The 22,248-nt window shown below is 42.4% G+C and overlaps 1 protein-coding gene and 1 long non-coding RNA gene across 6 annotated transcripts in view; one reads left to right on the top strand and one right to left on the bottom strand.

The window, feature by feature from the left end:
• The window catches only part of ofcc1 (orofacial cleft 1 candidate 1), a 91,295-nt gene extending 86,870 nt beyond the window's left edge, over positions 1–4,425 (bottom strand). For 4 of the 5 annotated variants that reach the window (XM_042068012.1, XM_042068011.1, XM_042068008.1 and 1 more), the window contains exons 1-3: positions 3,630–3,676; positions 2,511–2,512; positions 1,411–1,455 (exon numbers count right to left, since the gene is read on the bottom strand). In XM_042068012.1, coding sequence (XP_041923946.1) covers positions 1,411–1,455; positions 2,511–2,512; positions 3,630–3,639 — 57 coding nt within the window. In that variant the 5' untranslated portion in view covers positions 3,640–3,676. Of the gene's footprint in view, positions 1–1,410; positions 1,456–2,510; positions 2,513–3,629; positions 3,677–4,123 lie in introns of those variants that run through there. The other variant, XM_042068010.1, reaches the window with a different exon arrangement.
• Positions 3,789–22,248, top strand: part of LOC121688477 — a 45,357-nt gene continuing 26,897 nt past the window's right edge. The window contains exons 1-2 of the long non-coding RNA XR_006024597.1: positions 3,789–3,879; positions 5,263–5,305. This is a non-coding gene — a long non-coding RNA (uncharacterized LOC121688477). The remainder of the gene's footprint in view (positions 3,880–5,262; positions 5,306–22,248) is intronic.

Here is a 22,248-nt window from a genome sequence, read left to right on the forward strand (position 1 = left end):
CAGTTCCAGACAACGGCTATGTTTTGCTATGTTTTGTACACAGTGTGTGTTCTCCTATCCTCCCCTATCCAATTCAATCCAACTATCAGTCTTTTTCGGTTTTGTTTTTTTAACCCACTAGGTTTTTTTTTGGTCGCTTGTTTATTTGTGTAAGTGACAACAACTTGTTATTTGTTGTTGGAACTTGTGACTTGTTTACTGATTACCCAGTCTATCTTGTGAGAGAAACAGTGCAAAAAAGTAGAAGGCAACAGCTCATATAAATCGACTCCAGTGTTTTACTGGCGGGTTAATCTGACTGAGAGGTGCCAACACACCACAAAATCAATACGGGATTGGTTTTGTCTTTGCAGACTTTAAACCAAAAGGTTTTACACACAGTCAAACCACAGGAACTAAATATTGATATTGAAAAAAAGTCTAATCAAAAACAGTGGCCATATAATTCTAACAAACTATGTAACTATTACATCATGAGATACAATTAAAATGTGACTATTTCCAAAGATATGGTGAAAAATAACAAATAGTCACAAAACACTATAATAGCAAAGCAGAATTTTTGCTACATCAAAACAAATTCTTCTCCAGGTCCTTTAATATTTTTAGAACCATGTTTTTACAAATCCCGCCTTATAATTGTGATCAACCTAATAGCTTTGTGTTGAACAACAACCACGTCGCTTGCTGGGGACAGAAAAACATAATTAGTATTCAGACTTAATTAATCTACCCTGGCCCCTTTAAGTGAATTAGTCAATTATTTATGCATGTGTGCCCCTTTGATGCTAACAGATTAAGGATGCAAAAAATAGAACCTTGAAATAAGAAAAAAAAACTTTGTCATGATGAAAAAAATGTCACAACAAGTAACATCAATAGCCATAAAGTATCTGTGCACTGAAGAATGTTTAAAGATATGAGTTTGGCCATTTTTTTTGGCTAGAGCACTGAAATTACATAATCAGTAACCTATACCATTAGTAGAGGACAGCCCATTGTTACTTCTTTAATGCTGCAAAACTCCCAGGCTTCCTGCTAAGGAATGTTAAACGGGGAAGCATATGAAACACACACACACACACACACACACACACACACACACACACACACAAATATGTACTCTTGCACACATAAATCCGAGGATCTGGAAATACGGCCGGAACAGAGTGCTCTATGGGATCATGGGAACAGCTTGGGATTTTGAAGAGCCTTTTTGTTTCTTTTCCAGTTCCTTGAGAATGCCCAGTGTCACGGTTTTGGCCTCTACACAGCTCAATTCCCCACTGAGATCTCCCCAGCACTTTCACAGAATGCCAAATGTCAACGGTCAGCCCCCCGTCTCAGCACCTTAATAGAAAACTGTGAGGTAAGGACCTGACCTTGCATTATAATGGAAAGTCTACTTACACTGCCAAATGTGTCCATCTCTTTAGGTCCAAGCTGTTGCTGTGTCTACAAAGAGAAAAGGCATCAGAAATACCTTAGTTAGAACTCACAGCAAAACAGGGACATGATGGACTGTCACCACTATAAGGATACCATATTGATGTGTAAATAAAACAAAACCCTACAGAATTTTCTTTTATCACGACCATAATAGCTATTAGTAACAGAATGGAAACTGTCTACAGTAACAAGGTGTGAAAACGCACACATACAAATATCTTACTATGTGTTCAAACATGTTTTCTAAGTTTGGTAAGAGGCAACTACACAATCCCCCTTTAATACACAACATCCTTTCAATTGCAAAATAGACAGTACTGTATATCCACCCCAGATAACCTTGTGTCATGTGCAAGTATACTCAGAAGAGCAGTCCTTTGCTCCTCCTTGTTATGAACAATTCACAAAAAACATTCCAGTGAAACCATTCACAGAAATGCAGGGGCTTATTTTTAGGTTATGGATTGGTGCTGTGCTTTTGAAACACATACCCACACACAGGTACACACACACACACACACACACACACACACACACACACACACACACACACACACAAACACACACACAGACACATACACAAACACACACACACACACACACACACACACACACACACACACACATGCACACACACAGATGTTTTCAACTAATCAGCCATGAATGTGCAGCCCTCCTCCAGGACCCCAGAGTGTTTGTGACAACATCATCATCTTAGCAATGCACCTACATGAATAACATCACAGAGGCTTGCTCTGTCAATCATCACAAGAACTAATTTATGCCATTATTTAAGCCAAGAGTTTATTCATTTACATCTCATACAATGCTATTTTATGCTTTTATCTTTCCCTCCATTCCCTCACTGGTAATTCACATGGCTTTCACAAGTTTCTGCTGAATTAGCAAAACAAACCCCAGGCGAAATGGGAAAGATTATCCTATACCATGCAAGCGACGATGAAATGCTACACTTTTTCACACCAAACACCGTTCCACTGGGTGTGATTGAAAAACATGTTAAGCTATTGAATCTGCGCTTTGTATACGCGATGAGAAACGTCTGTTGTAACAAGTGGGGTCTGTGTTTTGGTAATTGTTTCAAATTACATTCACTGTAGTAACTGTGTGAAAATGATCCATCGCTGAGCCTGGGCAAATGAAAAAGAAAGATTGAATGAGGATAACACTGCCGCAACCACCATCCCACCTGGTTTAGAAAATGGAGATTGTACAAATAAATGTTCATGACATCATAAAGCCCTCTCACTTGAGTTTCCAGGGAGATCTGTCATGCTTTCATGTGAGGGTAAGGAAAGCAGAGAACTCTCAGGCTACTTCACTGCACTTCCAGAACAGTATGTGAGCTGTGGTGACAATTTTCATATTTACAATCATGCCTCTAATTGGGGTGATTTATTTTCTTACTTACTGTAACATTTAAATGGGTGGTGAGGTATTTTCTGAAATCATAAACGGTGATGCTTGCAAGAGTTCCCACATGACTTGGCTTGCCCCTGTTGCTCTTGGGTGCTCCTTGTTGGTGCCCCCCACCCAATCCCAATCCTCCCCCACCTTTTTTATGCAGCCCTTCCCACTTAATCTACTAAACCCCTCTTCTACTGCACTCTTTACCCCCCCCCCCCCTCCATTAATGCACAAATAGGCTGACACCAGACATAATTTCACTGCATTTCTTACTTCCAGTAACTATATGCATGTGACAATAAACTTCCTTGTATCCTTGTATCCTTGTATGACTGGTAATAAAAGCTATGAGCCACTGGGTGCCAAACATTCTCAACCCAAAGTGGGATAGCCAACAGTTTCTCAACCGCAGTTGTTTCTGTTAGCACCCCATACACATTCACATACGCTGACACACACACACACACACAGACACACACACACTATAAAGAGCTACATACAGTTACACAGCTACATAGATTGTAATTAATGACAGAATCACCCTTGGAGGGTTGACTGGCGCGGCTTCTCTGTCATTATATTGTGTTAACTAGGCCTAGTATGTGCATGTGGCAAACTGTTGACAGTACTTAGTTATCAGTCATTGTCATCATACAAGACGGGGTATTAAGGTTACAGAATCATGAGCCAATTTGAACAATTCAGCCAGCCAGAGGAATAACAAAAACAAAGTTCTTTTTGCATTGACTCACCGTTTATCATACAGTGTGATCATGGGACCATGTCATCCACCTTTATATTTCACTGGCTCATACGAAAATCGAGTGCAAGGGGTAAAGCTTTGGTAAAGCATGGCCACATGCCAACAACGCAATGAATGCGCGTGCGTCAATTCAGTTGCAAGCCTATCAGATAACCTTTATGTCTGGTCATTTACACAGGAATAGTGACGGTTATACTAAAAGTAGGCTGTTTTACTATTACTCACTAATGTAATGCTAGGTAAGTAAACTGCTGAAAAGTCCTGCTTAACATACAGCTATTTCGATGCTGCCATGTTTTCACCTCAGTGCTTTGCATAATTCTGAAAAGTTCCTTACATTAGCACATGCTATACAAGCTACAGCTTTCATCACATGACCTCCTCAGAAGGTAAACCTGTAAAATTAGGCTGAACTATTGAATTGAATTGAATACTAAGTATTAAACGCAGTATATCATTGCATTGAAATGAAAGTGAATTTACCTGGTAAAGTGTGGGCCTGGTCTCCTGCGACTGCCTATGTGGCTAATGTTAGGCTATGGTTGTCCATGTCACCAGACTTGAGGATGAAGGTGATAACTTATTCCTTATAAGGTAAAGGAATAACATTTTTATTCTAAGAAGTTGTTCGTGTGCCGTTAAATACTTAAATTGAGCACTAGGCTGCTATTCGACTTTCGAAAATTAACAGGGTTTGATATTCAACCAGGAGGAGAGAAAGTAGGCTACTGTGGGTCCATTGCGCACGCACGCGAAGCGTTGGCAACTGCTGGGGAGAGAGAGATAATGTTACAGCCACACTAACCAGATGGCCTAACCGTTTGTACACTCAAAGTTGTTCTATAATTTATTTCAGTGATACTGAGGTAACACTGTTCAGAACCCCCTCTGCGCCAACACCATGTAGTGAAAGTGACCTCATGTTCAACGGCTTTGTTGCTTTCTCAACATTTATCTCAGTAATGTGGTCCCATCTAAGGTAACCCATCATAGGTCTGTAAACATCTATTACGCAGTCTGACCATTCATACAAAGGTTCCTCATACATTATTTAAAAGACTTCATATATAAACATACTTCACACAAAGGTAAACCAGAGGAGCAAAACATCTGGTGTGAGGAATAGGCACCAAAACAGCAGATTGCTCACTGCAAAATGGGTACCAGACATAGCAAATGTCTGCCTCTAAACCAACACAACTGTAGCTTTGTTATTGATAACCAAGATTAGGCCATTGGTGGCCTTTTCAGTAGAGACTGATTACTTACGTGAGAAAGGTATATTATAAATATTAGATTGCTATTGGTATTTATTACTGTATGTTTAGAGAGAGCTATGCTCTGCTTGATAATTTAATTCTGCAAATTAATTATTTTAGTAGTTTTGTATTACCATGTCAACACTTTAATTATTGAAATGTGAAAATCTGTTGTAATTATGCTGTGTGTGTGTTCATTTCATGTAAGGTGTTGGTAAGGATGGATTCCATTCTGTTCATAGCAGTGTGTATATTTGAATATTTTAGACCTACTTTATGTTTTCTTTTTTTTTTAATTAACAAAACATGGACACGCGGAACTGCCTTGGCAACTAATCTTTATTGTTTGCCTATTATTTGTAGATCAAGAAAGTAAGTGATGTGAAATGAGTCTCTCCTTTATAAGGTAGGTGTATGCCTGGATGAATGGAATGGAACAATGTTTTAAAATTTGCAAATGTAGAGAAATCATAATGACAGGAAAGGTCAAAACGAAGAATATCTGATTCAGTTATACTCAAGTCTTTTTTAGTACTGTTAATCATGTGATATTAGGACTTCAAACATGGGTGGATAAATTCAGAATCTTGGCACTCACTTCTGATGTATCACACAGTGTTCCATTGCATTTGCATCTGTGAAGTGATCCGGCGCAGCACTATCTCAAGGCACATTTGACTGGTTGCAAATGGGGCCTAAATAAGACATTCACTTACGGACCACAGTCCTTCTCTCACGGTTGTCCTTGATCATTTAAGCGATTAAATATAGACCTGAATCTGCGTTCCATGTCGGGCTTATCCAATTAATTCTCCATGCTGGCATGAGAGTAGTTAATGATGTTATCTTACCTAATTAACCTGCATAAGGATCGGACTGTGGGACAGCAATTGTTCATCTTTCATCTAAGTGTTCATTACTATCATTACCATAAAGGGGCTAAAGCGCTGACGTATTCTCCTGTGACACCATTCATTTAGATCGAGCACCTCTTTTGGTTTACATTGTGCTCATTTGTCAAGCCTGAATTCATACAAAGTAAGAGGTGAATAGAATATCTAATTGGAAGCCAACTGGGGATGTTTATGCTGGAATCTAAACGTTTGACGTTGTTGACAAGTAAGATATTATTTGTGAATAAAGCCCATTCAGACTAAATGGACTGAAACAAAGCAAAGAAAACAGAAAAACATTTATGAATGGAACTTGAAGCAAAGGGAGAGAGCAGTCGCCCCACCTAGCCTCAAACTCAAGTCTACGGGGCATTAAACCTGCAGTGGACTGCAATAGAACATAACTTCAGTGCCTAGTCCAGACGTGCTCGGATTCTCTGTGATATCACGTTTAGGTTCAATGCCATTTTGTTCCACAACTGTAGAAATGAGAATTGAGTTTTGGGAGACTTTGAAAAGTGTTGGTAAATTACTAGTGCATTTTCTTGTTGTAATCCTCTTTGACATTGAAATAAATAAATAATCATCTACAGGCCTGTGTGACTATAGAGAAAGAAGATTAGGTGTTTATGGGGAACAACCAGAGGGGCAAATCCCTGGACTGTATCTTTTCCTCAGACATGTTAAACTAAACATGATCTGCCCTTTAGAAATCCAAACAAATTAACATAAATACATCCCAAAAAAAGTATTACGGCAAAGTCTTTTCCCCTCTGTATTACGGCAAAGTCTTTTCCCCCAGCTTTCCTATTTACTGTAAAGGGGCAGCTTTGGTTTATTAATGCTATACAATGTGCTAGGGATCAATAGCCTTCATTGGGCAATGTGTCATTTGTTAATCGGCTATTGATGAGTATTGACAGCTGGCTAATTAATCTCAAGCCCGGTTGCAGCTTTCATACGTTTTCTTAATTATGTTCTTCATCTTAGTCCTCTGACATTGGCAGTCTTGAGTCACATATGAGACAGTTAGGAAAGTCAGCACTGGGCTTGTGTGTGTGTGTGTGTGTGTGTGTGTGTGTGTGTGTGTGCGTGTTGTGTGTGTGTGTGTGTGTGTGTGTGTGTGTGTGTGTGTGTGTGTGTGTGTGTGTTTCCTTAGTCCTTGTCAATGGTATTGGATTGCCTTTGCTGAAAGGCAGAAAGGGCTGGATTTGTCTTTAGCGATTGCTACAACATTTAGCACATGCAAATCCATAGCACACATCACAATAGTGTGGGGTGAACATATACCCAAAGGTGAAAGTGGGTCTGAAGCACCAGATAGAAGTCAACCTAATGGCCTGTAACCCTGTAACATTTGTATCATTAATACATTACAAGGATGGAACAGTCTCCACCCCTCTGACTGCACACACACACACACACACACACACAGAGTTACACTCTGTTACACCGCTTTTATGAATGTCAATTACAGTAACCCTGCCTCTGGAGAAATATCATTGTGTGTGTGTGTGTGTGTGTGTGTGTGTGTGTGTGTGTGTGTGTGTGTGTGTGTGTGTGTGTGTGTGTGTGTGCGCGCATGTGTTAAATATGTTTCAGTCTGAATGTTTGGGTGAGATAAAGTCACTCTGAAGCTGGTCTTAATTCAACATGGAGCCGATTTCCGCTTTGACTGTGCGCTGATTGCAGTGCGCCAAGCTGCATGCCACAAGACACTGTACACAACTGGCTCTGAGGGAGAAACAAACACACCATCAGTGCATTTTAAATGTTTGTGCCACAATTAGGCAACCCAAAGCGCCGGCTGTGCCATAACATTGGGGTTTCATGTTTTTAATGGCGAAACGAGGGTAAGTTTGTACAAACAATTAAGCAGCGACAGCATGAGGCCCTAGATGTACACCATAGTCATTAGTGACTTGCGGGCTGCCTCAATTGCAGCTGTTGCCACATACGCCCCCATTCCCTTTACAGGGCCCAAGCAGAGGTGGCAGCAGTCAAGGAGGTAGACATTAGTTTGTGTCCTGCTGCTGTGCACCATGTTCATTCATTGCTCTGCTGTACAACTGTATGTTCCATGTCCTCTGGAGCCGTAGATGTTCCATCTCATCATAACAAATGCAACGCCTTCTAGACTTCTGTTACATATAGATGTGAAATAGTGTTTCAAACTTGGACTTTTGGGGCCCATTCTGCAAGCGTATTTATTGCCAAGTGTTTTGTTTACCTATCAATGGGCCGCAGAGCTGGAGCGTGTGTTTGAGGGTGCAGCACGGGGGCTGAAGGAGGGCTGGATTGACAGGACGCTGAGGTGAGGGAGTTTTCTTTTTAGTTTTGCGATGAGGGAACTTTGACATCTTCTCTACACCCCTGCCCATCACAGGGCGACAGAGGACAGCAGAATGTGGGTAGAGTCGAGTGGAACAGAGCAGAGCATCAGCGTGTTTGGGCTGACAGGCTGGGTTTGTCTCTCATAAACATCATTAGTGATGTTCACACACACACACACACACACACACACACACACACACACACACACACACACACACACACACACAATCTCTCTCTCTCTCTCACACAAACACACACAAACTCCCTCTCCCTCTCTCTCTCTCTCTCGCTCTCCATCTCTCTCTCACTCCTGGAAAAGAAAAAGGTGCCCATTTCAGGACCTTTTGTGAAGGTCAAAGCTCCCGCCGGCCTCTCCACAGGGCTCCTTCAGCATTTCCCAAAACCACAGCCAAACAAGAGGAGCGCTCGAGTAAAAAGCTCCAACTTTCGCCCGGTGGTTTGATTATTGTTTATAGATACAGTGCAGAATTAAAGCGTTGCCTGAAGGCAGCATAATTATTTACAGCAGAAAACTCATATCATTATCAGCATGTTCCTAATTGCTAGAAGTAATATCAATGTTAGCTGATTAAATGTGTTGGAGTGTTTTTTTTTTGCATTCTCTGTAAGATGCATAGAAATTGTTTTCCTTCAGCACATGTGACATTTTATCAGAACCCAGCTGTTCAATTAACTGGATTTCTTTTTTTATTGTTTTGGAGAAGAAGAAAGTTGGATTTATTTTAATATACAGAGGAATATACAAGGTCATATGAAACACTGCTGTGGTTAAAGCCCACACAGCACTACATGGCCTTGCACTGCTTGTAAAGATTACCACAAATGCAAGTGATGCGTAAACAACCTTTTCTTCCCCTCCAAACAGTCTGGTGGGAGATTCCTTTGCATTATCGTGTAGGAGTTGGGAAAGTCACTGTAGGAGGTAATCCTTGAAGCAGGAACAAGTGATTGATTAAGTAAATGTTTATTTGGCCCAAGCCTAGCTCCCCTTACCATCAAAATGTCAAAATATTTTGTCATATATTTAAACCTCGAAAAAAGATTGAGCTATAAATAACTTTGTTCATGCCAAGGAAAAATACATAAACCTGAAGGCTGATTCATTATTCATGTCTAGATTACTCAAAGTCTAATGTGCCTTTCCAATATTTGTTTCTGAGCCACATGCCCAGTGTTTGTGAGCATCCTGACAATTCTATCACAGCCGTCATGATTTGTGAGGGGGGGGGGGGGGGAGTTTGTTTATTCATAATTTCTTAGCTTTTATTCTGGCTGTACTGTTGTTATAATCAACATCCATTTGCACTGTGTGCATGCACTAAGACCCAACCACCTTGCCTGTAACATGCATATGATAAACTATAAATCTTATATGATGCATGAATGTGACTGCTTAGTCCAATGTCTTAGGGTCTGATGAGAGAATTTCAAATATATTAAGAATTAAGCTTTCAGAATGTGCTGTGGTGCATTTTTAATATAATTAATTTGTCGCATTAAACGGCTGTCAGAAGATCGGGTGTCAGAAGTGATGTGCCAGTATGACACATTAAGCCTTTAACACAAATGATTAGCAGGCAGATTTACTCGAAGTCTGGGAGATTTTCAATCATTTTCTGCAGTCCTGTCCAATAGTGAACTCACTGTTGGAGTTACTTAGCAGTTGTCACTTGTTTCCTTTAGTATTTCTATCAGCGGTGGCCTATTTTTGTTCTTTTACCAAGACAGTATAATATCATTGATGCAATTCTCAGTGCACTTGCTTGCTTTGTCATAGCTTTGGATATTTTGTAACTGAAGACATCCACAGTTATCAAAGAGCATATGGTGAATGGGGGAAGTCTGGGATGGTGGGTGTTTTGGGGTGTTGTATGCAGTCGCTTGAAGCTCCAGCATTGCTTTTGGGAACATGCTTTGCTGTGCCCCAAATATAAGGATGGTGAGACTGAGTGAGAGCAAGAAAGAGAGTGAAAGAGAGAGAGAATGTGTGTGTGTGAGAGAGAGAGAGTGAGAGAGAAGGTGGAAAGAAGTCTGCTGAGCATGATATTTTTTAATATGCATAGAAAAGAAAGAAATAAGAGTGTTAGAGAATTTTCTGCTTTCTTTGAATGCAGCGCGCCTGCCACGCGTGATAAAACAGGCAAACTAATGTGTCCCCAAAAGATTATGTCTACGAGGCAAGAGATGCAAGCAGCCATCTTGGGCGTGCAGAAGGAGGGGGAAAAATTGTGCAAAGAAGTGGAATGATTGTTGAAAGGGCACCGCAAATAATTATCAGAAATGGGCCTTGGGTCATCATTAGGGCATGATCTTAGGAGAATTGGGACCATGGGGAACATTTAGAGAACATCTTGCTCACCAATGGGGTCGCGCTCACATGTCAAGGCAGCATCGCTTGACAAGGATTTATTATGTGTCTGATGAGAGCCTGTGAATCTCCCTTTGATTAGCAGACGAATGACTCCACACACATACACACACACACACACACACACACACACACACACAAACACACAGACGACACAGACACACACAGATCGCTTTAGGAAACGAACAATTGGACAACTGTAGGAATAGAAACTTTTTTTAAAAAACGCTAAAAATATGCCGTCTTTCTTTGCCCCCTGCATTCTGTCTTTCACTGGATTCTGTCTGCTTGGTCTGTGTTCATTAGCAGGGGTGGTGATGTCATGGCTGGGTACATGTCCCTGTCCTGTCAGCCCATATGCCCTTGGCGTGAGTTTGTCAGTGGCAGAGCGGAGCGCAGTGAGATGGATAGCGATGCCCATCCTGATGAAGCCCCATCTTGCCACCGTGCCTTCCAACAGTGACTGACTAACGCCGCGTTCACTTTTGACTTTCTCTGAACCCCGGCGCACAAACTTATTCATTTTCCTACGGGCACAGTTCTCATCGATGTGATACACTCCCACAACGAGATCCTGTTTATGCAGTTGACATGCACTCAAGAGCAGATGCTTAGCGTCCATGTCTGCCCCCCCCCCCCCCCCCCCCCCCCACCCCCTTGTAAGCGAGTCTGTGTTTGCGCATTCTGTTTGATGTTGCCATAGGGGTAGGGAAAGCCAATCTGTTAAAATCAGCGTCCAACTTCAAACATACTTTATGTGATTATGTGTTTTGAATATGCACAGCTCCTGCAATGGTTGAAACTCTTCCCTGAAGAAAACAAACTTGTTTTGTGATTTTTGGATCACCATGCATGTAAACAAAATGGCAAAAAAAACCTCTGTGAAGTTTAAGTTGAATGGAGTTGTCTTGAACTGCGTTGACTTTCTCTGTTGAGGTAGAAAGGAAAAAACAATGTCTACATAAGATGTCCTTGATCAGCTGACCAGTACTACTACACAATCTGTACGGAATTCTGTAAACCGGACTAGACATTAACACAACCACGGGCCAGGGCAGGCTTGTGTCAACAAATGGCACTTTCAGCGAGTAGGCATTAACTTGCGTCTCTTTTGAACTTTTAATGAATACTGCGCCTCAGTTAATAATTCAGTGGGCCCAGTGCACCGAGGTCATTTTGTGTTGCGTGTCTGTGTGTGCATCCGCCTCTCTCTCTCTGTATGCGAAAAAGCTCATTAAGATGTGTAGGTGAGGTGTGTCCACATCATATGTTCTCTCTCTTTCTCTCTCTCTCTCTGTCTCTCTCTTTCTCTCCTCACCCCATCTCTCTCTTTCTCCCTCCGCTCTCTATCCCCACCTCTCTCTCTCTCTCTCTCTCTCTCTCTCTCTCTCTCTCTCTCTCTCTCTCTCTCTCTCTCTCTCTCTCCTTGTCCACCATTCTCCACAGAAGTCATGGCAGGACATTCCGTGTCAGTGCATTCATGCAGTGCAGTTTTAACAGTATGCTACTGGATTCCATGCTCGTCCTTGGACCTGCTCACTGCTCACTGGGCGCGATCTGCGTTTACAGTAACCTGAACGGTGTGATGAGTAATCACAGGGCATTTTTGCTTGGAGAGGAAAAGCACACAGAAGCAAGGCAGGGCTCTGTTGATACAGTTAATGCACCCTGTCAGGGTCAGCTGGATTAGTTCATTCTTACGAAGAGAGCCCAGAACCTCCTGTTTTCTCTCTGCTCTCTTTCTCTCTCCCTCTCTATCTCTCTCTCTCGCTCTTGCTCTCTCTCTCTCTTTCCTTCTCTCACTCACACAAACAGACACTCACACAGGCACACACACACTCACATACTGACTCTACACAGCAGCTCAAGCATGGCCTCTGTGATCACAGCACGAGTGTTTATACACACATGAACAATGAGGTGACCTAGTCGTGCGTCAAGATATACATTCCTCCACCACACAGGCGAGCCCGTGCCTCCAGTTGCAGCCAAACTTACTGGGGAAGTCTCTATGTCACCGCTCTATGGTCTGCAAAGGGCCTCTGCAGATCAACACTGCGGGCTTGGATAAAGAAGTAGAATGTGTTTCTGTTTACTGCATTGTAATATATTTATGTTTGTGTTTCATGATTTGTGTTTTAGGTTCCATTTGTTTCATTTGTAGGTCATCTGTTTATTGTCAAACATTAGTCTTAATCTACAAGGATATAAGGATACAAGGAAGTTTATTGTCACATGCATATAGTTACTGGAAGTAAGAAATGCAGTGAAATTATGTCTGGTGTCAGCCTATTTGTGCATTTATGGGGGGGGGGGGGGGGGGGGGGGGGGTAAAAAGTGCAGTAGAAGAGGGGTTTAGTAGATTAAGTGGCAAGAAAGATGGGGGAGGAATGGGGGGGGCACCAACAAGGAGCACCCAAGAGCAACAGGGGCAAGGAAAAACTCCCTTACCAAGGAAGAAACCTTGGGCAGATCCCAGTACAATACTTATGTACTGATAAGTACTAGTACAATAATTCTAGTACAATACAATGTATCCCAGATACAGTACAATACTTAGATTGAAAGTTAAACTGTTTCCAGGTACAGTTAAGCTGTCTTTTGTCTTGGTTTTATTATTTCACTATTCACTTGTACAGGTGTTTGTGCTTGTATATTGTGGGTAAACAGCGATGGTGAGAACAGGGACAAAAAACACAATGAAACACACACACACACACACACACACACACACACACACACACACACATTCACAAACACACAAACACATTCACACAAACACACACACACACACACACACACGCTGAAGCATTGTAGGGCCATTGAGGTCTTGTATCAACAATGTTTTACTATTTTAAGGTGTCTGTTTGTACAGTATTTATTCATAAATGACAGAGTCTTGGATATGCACTCTAAGAGAAAGACCAGGGCCAAACCACTGCTGACGTAAGGGCTCATGGTTTGACATCATATGACCTTCAACCTGAGTTTTGGAAAACTTTTTGGCTATATGCATTTACAAGCATGTGTCTTTCCACCTCTGGAATAGAATATCAGTGTACAGTGTACATGGCATATCAAAATGGCATGCGATATCTATGTATCCAAAGATTACTTACTTAGATAACTGTACTTGCTACATGCAGAATTTCATTTTTGACTCAGTGTGTTTGGCTGAAAATATCTGTCTCTCCTCAGTGGCTCTGCCTTTTCTCAGCCCAAGTAGAAGTTAAATGTCCCATTTGTCCTATTAAAGTCACCCATAGCTTGTGGGTATCTTAAAACAAAAAGAGCAACATATCTTGGAATAGGATTTGATAAAGGCAAAGTGGTAATTAGTTGCTGTGAGTGTTTCGGCGCTACAAAACGAGCATTACAATCTGCACCCGTTCCCCAAAGCCCATTTTATTAATGTACCTCTCAGGACCTATCAATAAACAGTCCTGAGTAAGCTGTTCCACGCTAAGAGTAAATGAAAAAAAAAAAAAAAAAAAACGGTTGTATAAATATGCCAGGCGCACCTGAGATAGGGAAGCCGTGGCAGTAAAATGTAATGAGAGGGAAAATGGATCCCGAAAAAAACGGGCCCCTTTCTGGAAAGGTCAACGGCTTGCAGTTGAAGAGGATGATGGAGGAGATAGTGTTTCAGCAAAATACTTTCAAATAGGGAATGGGGGTAAAAAACTCACTTAACAAGAGCAAACCTTATAGATGACAACCTTCTTAATGTGTTAATGTAATTGCATTGAGAGCCACAATGCTGGATTAAAACATATTGGTTTTAAGACCCACTGTACTGCAGTCATTTGGGTCAGGTGCCGGAATAAGGTCAGCGGCCAAATGCACATTTGCTGATTCGGTATATTTTGTTTGTCTGAACCTTTATAGTCGCAGTATGCCGTTATCAGACACATACAGCTGAGTGTGTCTTTTCTGATAATAGTAAACATCACTACAATAACAAACAGAGGATATGAACTTAATTTGCCATTTGCTTTGATAGCATAAAACATATCCTCAAAAGGTTCACTGTTTAACCAGGGGAAGCCACATAATTCCCAGTTATAAAACTTGTATCAAAATTCATGATACATGATACAAATTTGCCATGGCATTTTAGAGTAGCGAAGGTCTGTGAAACTGGTGTAGCATGTCTGTCTTTCTCTGGCGTGTCTGTCTTTCTATACTCATAGGAGGGACTGGCTGTCTTTTAATGAAACACTAGCAGCCTCGTCCCTGCTCGTCTCCACTCTCACAATGTGCATACTTACCATCATTTGTCACATATCATGTTCTATCTTCTGGCGCGATGAAATTGCTCTGAACTTTAAATTCTGTCTCTTTTCCTCATGAGGTCAGTTTCCTTGCATGTGAATTCTGCCCCCTGGACATATTGCGTAACGCCAGACAGCGCTCATTACTTCCAAATGAAAAGTAAGAGAGAGAGAGAGAGAGAGAGTGAGAAAAAAGACAGAAACTTCCAAATTAATTTACAGTGTGCCCACCTCTCAGGTAGCTGAGTTGAATGTAATTACTGTCCGTCATAAATGAGTGTAATTGAGAGAAGGCCTACAGCGTACAGTGCGTGGAGTGATAAAAAACAGACAGGCTAATGAAAGCGTTAAATGCCTGTTGAGACCGATGCGAGGAAAATAGCTGCTAGCTGCTCGCCTCGAGACCACACGTTTCAGCAACACAACGCTCAGTCCAGCTTACAGTATGCTCCAGAGTTCCTGTGCGATCCCACATCTGCCTGCTTCTCCACCGGTTTTTGACTTGTGCTTCACTCCTACTCCCACTCCAAACAGATCAGCGCTGGCTGCCAGTGAGAATAGACTCCACACTGACTGTATTGGATTGGGATGATGCCTAGCGATGCCTTTTTTTTCCAAGATTCCAATTATTCAGTTATTGGGATTTTCAAATGTAGTTAAGAGACTTTCAGAGGTTAAAAGGTCACAGGATATTCATTGCGTGACCTGTGTTTATGCAGGTTCGATATTTTTTTAGATTTAATCAAAACAATACAATCGATTCATAACTTTTTAAGGGGAGCTGTTGGGCAAAGGAATTGAGACATGCCTTGTTTTGTTGTCCATGCTTCTCATTTGCTTGTTGCTTGAGATTAAAACCTTGCAAGGGTCAAGGGCAGATATAGTTGGTGGATATTTTGTGGTGTGTTGTTTAGACAGTATCTTTCAATTTGACAGGGTCATCTCTCTTGGGTTCTGTTTGAGGTTTTGGCAGAGGGAGGTCCAGTGAACGACGGACTTGTCCCAGGAGCCTGTGAAGCATAAAATGGCATTATGTTTCAGATTGGATGTCAGATTGGAGTGTGCATGAGTGAGTGTGTGGTCAAAATTGCAGCTAGATGTGTACTAAAAGAGCCTCCCCCTCCCGCCAACCCCCCACCCCACACACACACACACACACACAGACACACACACACACACACACACACACAGACACACACACACACACGCATACACACACACACACACACACACATACATCCACACACACATGCACACACACACACACACACACACGCATACACACACACACACACACACACATACATCCACACACACATGCACACACACACACACGCATACACACACATACACACACACACACACACACACACACACACACACACACACATAAACAGCAGAATCCTTCCACTACAATGAGTGTGCAGCAGGCCCAGACGAACATATGGGTGATGCTACATTCTTTTAAAGGAGTGGCTTGAATTCCTCTCACAAACACTCTCTCTCTTTCTCTCTCTCTCTCTCTCTCTCTCTCTCTCTCTCTCACACACACACACACACAAACACACATACACACACCCTCACCCCTCCCCTCACTACTCCCAAATTGCCTGTCGGAGTGTCAGCCTGTCTCTTTATCAAACAACTCCATTGTCTGCCAATTCAGGGGACACCAGGATGGGCAGAGAGAAAAGGGAGAAAAAGAGCGCGAGGCAGAGAGGTGGGGGTTGGGGGGTCTGGCAAAGCATGACCGCTCTGACATGAGTTGCGTCCGAGAGCGGGCCGCGTATTAGAGGGTTTCCGACTGGGCCACAGACAAGAGAGAGGAGAGAAAATCAATAAGGCTTTGCTGGGCGACCTGACCCACATACAGTGGCCCGTTTCATCATGCGGGGGGCTTTATAGTGCACACACGCACAGGGGCACACACACATACACACACACATGAATTGTGTGTGTGTGTGTGTGTGTGTGTGTGTGTGTATGCAAGCAGAAACTGAAGAGGGAGAGAGAGACAGCAAAAACTAGATAAATGCAATGATTGAGAGAGCTAGCAAAAAAGAGAGATGGGGAGAGAGAGAGAGAGAGAAAGACAGAAAGGGAGTGAGGGAAAGAGAGATGGGGGAGGGAGAGAGAAAGAGCAAGAGCGAGGGAGGGAGGGAGGGAGAAAGAGCTTAGAGTTCACACAAGCCCAGTTGGCCCTGCCCTGTCCTGCCGCCTGACTTCACTGTCGCTGATTACAAGTGACGTAGAGTTAATAAAAGAGCAAAGCTGGCTGTCAGGCCCGATTAGACTGGCCACGGAGACGAGACAAAGAGGCTAAGCAGCGGACATTATTCATGGTCATTAACTGGGTTGAGCCCGCCAAGGCAGGACCCTTACCTGAGCACCGCCACCATGGCTTAGAGTCTAAGGGCCGTCCCTTTACCTCCGCTGGACAAGCCCGGACACCCACTGCTGGCTCCTAGTCACTCTCCCTTGTTTTATAGCTCCTGGTTGGCTCGTCACATGCTGCGCAGGCGGTTGGCGCTGCTGTGGGTAGCGGCGGCTGCATTAAGGCTCTTGGCCTGTGGAGATATCAGCTGTAGGATCTCCCACGTACAGAAGAGAGACCAATGACTCTAGCGCCAGCGCTGGGGCTAGGGGTCACAAGTTCACCACATTTAGGTCAAAAGATTCTCAGAAGGATTTATTTTTTTGCTTGAGTTATTTCAGTAATGTCAGCATCATATTTATTGATATTTTCTCAAAAATGTTATAGATTTATCAATTCAGACATAATGCTGGATGCTATTCTGAGAACATTATTCAGTTGTTAAAATAACATATTCAGCGAGAGAGTGGATGCAACCAATGAATAATGCATTGTTACCATGGGAAAGTTTTTGGCATAATAAAATGTATATAAAAATGTATTTGGAATTATAATTACTATTACCAATATTACCAATAAATTTGAGCGTAATTTATAGTTATTAGAATTTAATCAGCAAGGTATTCATTATGAACTTAAACTGCCATTTATATGCCATTGTCAACCTTGCGCTAATTTCTGTGCTGGGTTATGAGGGTCTGTGAGATATAGATCCTGTCTTAGACGAATGGCTGCCATTTGGACCGGGCAAAAGCCCTTCTAGACCTATTCTCTGGCTCAGTAACAGCACACCCGGGACGCAGGCTTTTCCTGGCTATTTTGCCCCAGACAGCATTCTCCATCTTTGGCGGGTTTGTAATTTTCCAGAAGAGGGTGAGGTCAGAGTTTTGATTTAATCCAGCAGCAGATATACTGTTACCCCTACACAATAAGCCATGTCAGCCTTTATGATGCGATGATAGATGCTCATGGGCCTTCTGTGTTTTTCATCCTTTTTCTCCCCCCCCCCTCTCTCTCTCTGTCTCTCTCTCTCTACTTCTCTTAATGCCTCTCTTTCTTGTTCTATTCATTTCTCTCTCTCTTTTTTTTCTCCCTTTCTCATCCCCCCTCTCCCTCTTTTTTCTCTCATCTCACACGTTCAGCAAGTAGCTCACCACTAAGATAACAAAACAAGCATCCTGGCACGGGGAGACTGATGCTCAGTGCCATCAGTCGATACTATTGTCTGGCGCTCCAAACACAGTCATAGGGCCTCTTTGTTTGGAACAGAGTGAGAGAGAAAAAATAACAGCAATCTAATCAATACAGCACCCAGTGTTTCTCCCTCCCTCCTTCTCTCTCTCTAGCCCAGGACTGGAGTGCTTGCCAGGGCAGCGTTTGTCATCTGTTTGTGATAAAAACAGGCTCCTTTTTCTCGTGTTCATTTCTTGTGGCCCTATCTCACACACAAACTGGGTGTTTGCTGCAGTGTTGAGTGTTGGTCTTCTGTGGTATGCGGAGGAAGCGATAGCGCAAGCACAAGGATCAGGTGTCCAAATGTGATCAATTTTCATTTTCATTCATTTCATAATTTTCTCCTTCAAGTTTTTCAGAAGATAGAGCTTTCATTTTCATGACCTAACAGCAGCTTTGGCAACCGCTTTTCTGTGAGACATAAAACAGTAGCTGTTTGCACTCTTGCTAACAGATACTCCAACTTCCTAACAGTGTCATGATTGGAAACAGTATGTCAACTGTCACTCATATTGCCACTTCAGAAGCACACTGTAGGCAAAGCGTAACTTTATGCCCATCTCAGAGCTCTGCTGGCGTCATGGTGAAAGGCTCTAGTAAGCCGATCCAGCAGTATGGTGTTTCACTCGGCTTGAGGATCGCTAACTTGGGCTATCACCCTGCTCCTTTTTCTATTCCTAACAAGTATTGTTGTGAGGGGAAGTTCCAGAAGTGAAATCCATTCTCTCCTTTCCTCATTTTCCCTGTCCTCTCACTCTCTCTATCCTCCCTCCGTCTCTCTCTCTCTCTCTCTCTCTCTCTCTCTCTCTCTCTCTCTCTCTCTCTTACTGATGGAGAACCCTGATGTGGTTCATTAAAACACTACAATTTATTTGATGAAAATACCAATAAAGATCAGCTGTATTTACTAAAATGGCTAATGGAGACCATGTGGGGGCCTGGAATGAGTGTGTGCTGATTGGAAAAGCATGTCACCCGGGCCAGCGGTGGGACACGGGCGAGCCACCCCCCTCCAGTTTAGGAAACAACACTTTAATTGCACTGGATTAAAAAAGAGGAACAAGGAGTGTGTGTGTATATATGTGCGTGTTTGCGTGTGTGTGTGTGTGTGTGTGTGTGTGTGTGTGTGTGTGTGTGTGTGTGTGCGTGTGTGTGTGTGTGTGATGGGGACTTGGGGTTAGAAATAATATGCAGTTCTGTAGTTCATGTTTGGCATTGGTGGCGTGTTCCAGAATTTTCTTTTTGGGGTGGGGGGTTGGATTGAATGGAAAAGAACTTCTGACCACCCAAATAACAAACTGCGGCAATTAGTTATTTTTGTTTAGTTTTGGTTTGTTTGTTTATTTTTTGTTGACTGCAATGTTCAAGCGCCCCTTTATTAGGTACTAATCACGTTCTTATCAGGCGCCAATAAAACAAGCTACTTACATCACCAGCATGTAATAAACTGTCACTGCATTTGATGGTCTTATGCATTTATATCATGAGTTTAACATGAAAGCATCTAATTAGGGTCCTTTGGATCTTTTAGTAATGGATGGCTTGTAAGCACATTAATAGTGCAGATAAACTTCAGTGTTTTACATGTCTGAACAACAATGGGCCAATCAGTGACCATTGTTACTGGTCATGGTGAGATCAGTGCAAAGCTACTCAGGAATCAAACACCTAATCACCTATTTTAAATGGCCCATATACTTCATTGCATGTTGTGAATACTGCCCTTGTTTGTTGTAAATACTATGTTGTAGTGTGTGTTTGGACTTGTGTTAGAGCAAGCAAGTGCTTTATTGTGCGTTACTTAGGTGGTAAGTGTTAGTAAGCAAGCCAAAAGTTAGGATTATATTTTTTGTTTATGTGTGTGTGTGTGTGTGTGTGTCACTGTCTGTGTCTGTGTCTGTTTCTATGTCTGTGTGTGTGTGTGTATGTCTGTGTGTGTGTGTGTGTGTGTGTGTGTTTGTGTGTGTGTGTGTGTGTGTGTGTGTCTTTTAGTACACATCTAGCTGCAATTTTGACCACACACTCACTCATGCACACTCCAACACTTTGTGCTTGGGTGTGGGTGTCTGTCTGTGTGTTTTATTTTGTTTATTTTGTTACCATGCCACAGAACGTGAACCTGTCACCCCAATCAGTAATTAAAGGTGTGAGATGTATTTCATGGGAAAACCAGAAAATTGGTGGGATATCCAGTCAGTGTGTCTGTGAAAGGTTTATACTCATGGACACATCAAGTCATGTAAGCTTGCAAGGTGTTTTATTATTTCTGAAGGATGGTGTGTACCTGTGTGGGCGATGGTACTGCTCTTTGTGGTTTGAACTGCCAGTGAAACAGAAGAGGAACATTGTGTGTGTGTGTGTGTGTGTGTGTGTGTGTGTGTGTGTGTGTGTGTGTGTGTGTGTGTGTGTGTGTGTGTGTTAGAGAGAGAGAGAGAGATGATGTGACCACTCTTTCTCTTCATCTGTCTATCTAGTTCTTGTTGGGAGAAATCACCTGTTAATTTGCATAGTATTCACATGGACATCACAGTCTGGCTATTCAACAAAGTACATCTCCCAAATAGCATAGTCATAAACATGGCTTTCTCTTTCTACTCTCTTACTGTAGATGCACACAAACACACTTACACACACATACACAGACACACCCCATGTCTATCTCCCAAATAATCCAACCATAAACATAAGCTCCTTCTTCCAAGTGTTCACACATACACAGAACTGTATAAATAAATACAGACTCCTCCACACCCTACTAACACACACACACACACACACACACACACCTCTCATAATCAAATTTAAATTACACAACTCACCTTTACTTTTCTTTCTCACGCTCACACACACACACCTGCCCCCCCCCCCCTCTCTCTCTCTCTCTCTCTCTCTCTCTCTCTCTCTCTCTCTCTCTCTCTCTCTCTCTCTCTCTCTCTCTCTCTCTCTCTCTCTTTTCCAATTTCCAACCAGGTGGGGATGACTAACCTTTACCAATGCTCCCTCTGAGATGCAAGCTCTCTGTGATTGACAGCCCACACACTGCCTAGTAGAGCCATACACCTGCATGCCAGTGATACTATCAGAGTATAAATCATGATGGACATGGCAATTATGAGGTGTGCATCTCTCATTCTCTCTTCTGTGTGTGTGTGTGTGTGTGTTTGTCTGTGTGTTGCATCAGTGTTATGAGGAAACAAACAGACAAACTTTCCCTTTTATCACTTAAAACATTTTGCACATTCGCTTCATTCCTCATTCAGAAGAACTCATTAATATTCCAGTACTCTAACAACGGTTATGTTAATCATTTCTAATATTATCAGCCATGTCGCTTCATGGTGCATTGCTTGCAACAGGGAAGGAGCAGAAATAGAAAGAAAGAGAGAGTGAAAGAGAGAGAGAGAGAGAAAGATCAGGCAACCACCCTGTTCCCGTTGAACTATTTAAGCAGGTACAGGCTTGTGACCTGGGCTCAGACACACACACACACACACACACACACACACACACACACACACACACACACACACACACACACACGCACCCTCCCCCTGTGCTGTGCTTATAAATTCATCTGCGGATTAGACAGACTTCCATCCTGAAATATAGCTGCCCTCTGCCCTCTGTTCATTTCTCAGAGTGCTGAACAGCCGTTGACTCTTTAAATCATTCACTGGAACATTTCTGTGGCACTTTGCTTAGTTTGCATTATAGACTCATTTCCACTCCATATATGGAACACTTTGTATCTAAGTCTAAGTAGGTGTCAAGTTCCATCTGACAAATTAAGTACCACATAGGTTCATATATATATTTGAATGTATAGCTTGGCATATAACTCTGAGATACCAA

Source organism: Alosa sapidissima, chromosome 17 (assembly GCF_018492685.1).
Source record: "Alosa sapidissima isolate fAloSap1 chromosome 17, fAloSap1.pri, whole genome shotgun sequence".
Taxonomy (NCBI): domain Eukaryota; kingdom Metazoa; phylum Chordata; class Actinopteri; order Clupeiformes; family Clupeidae; genus Alosa; species Alosa sapidissima.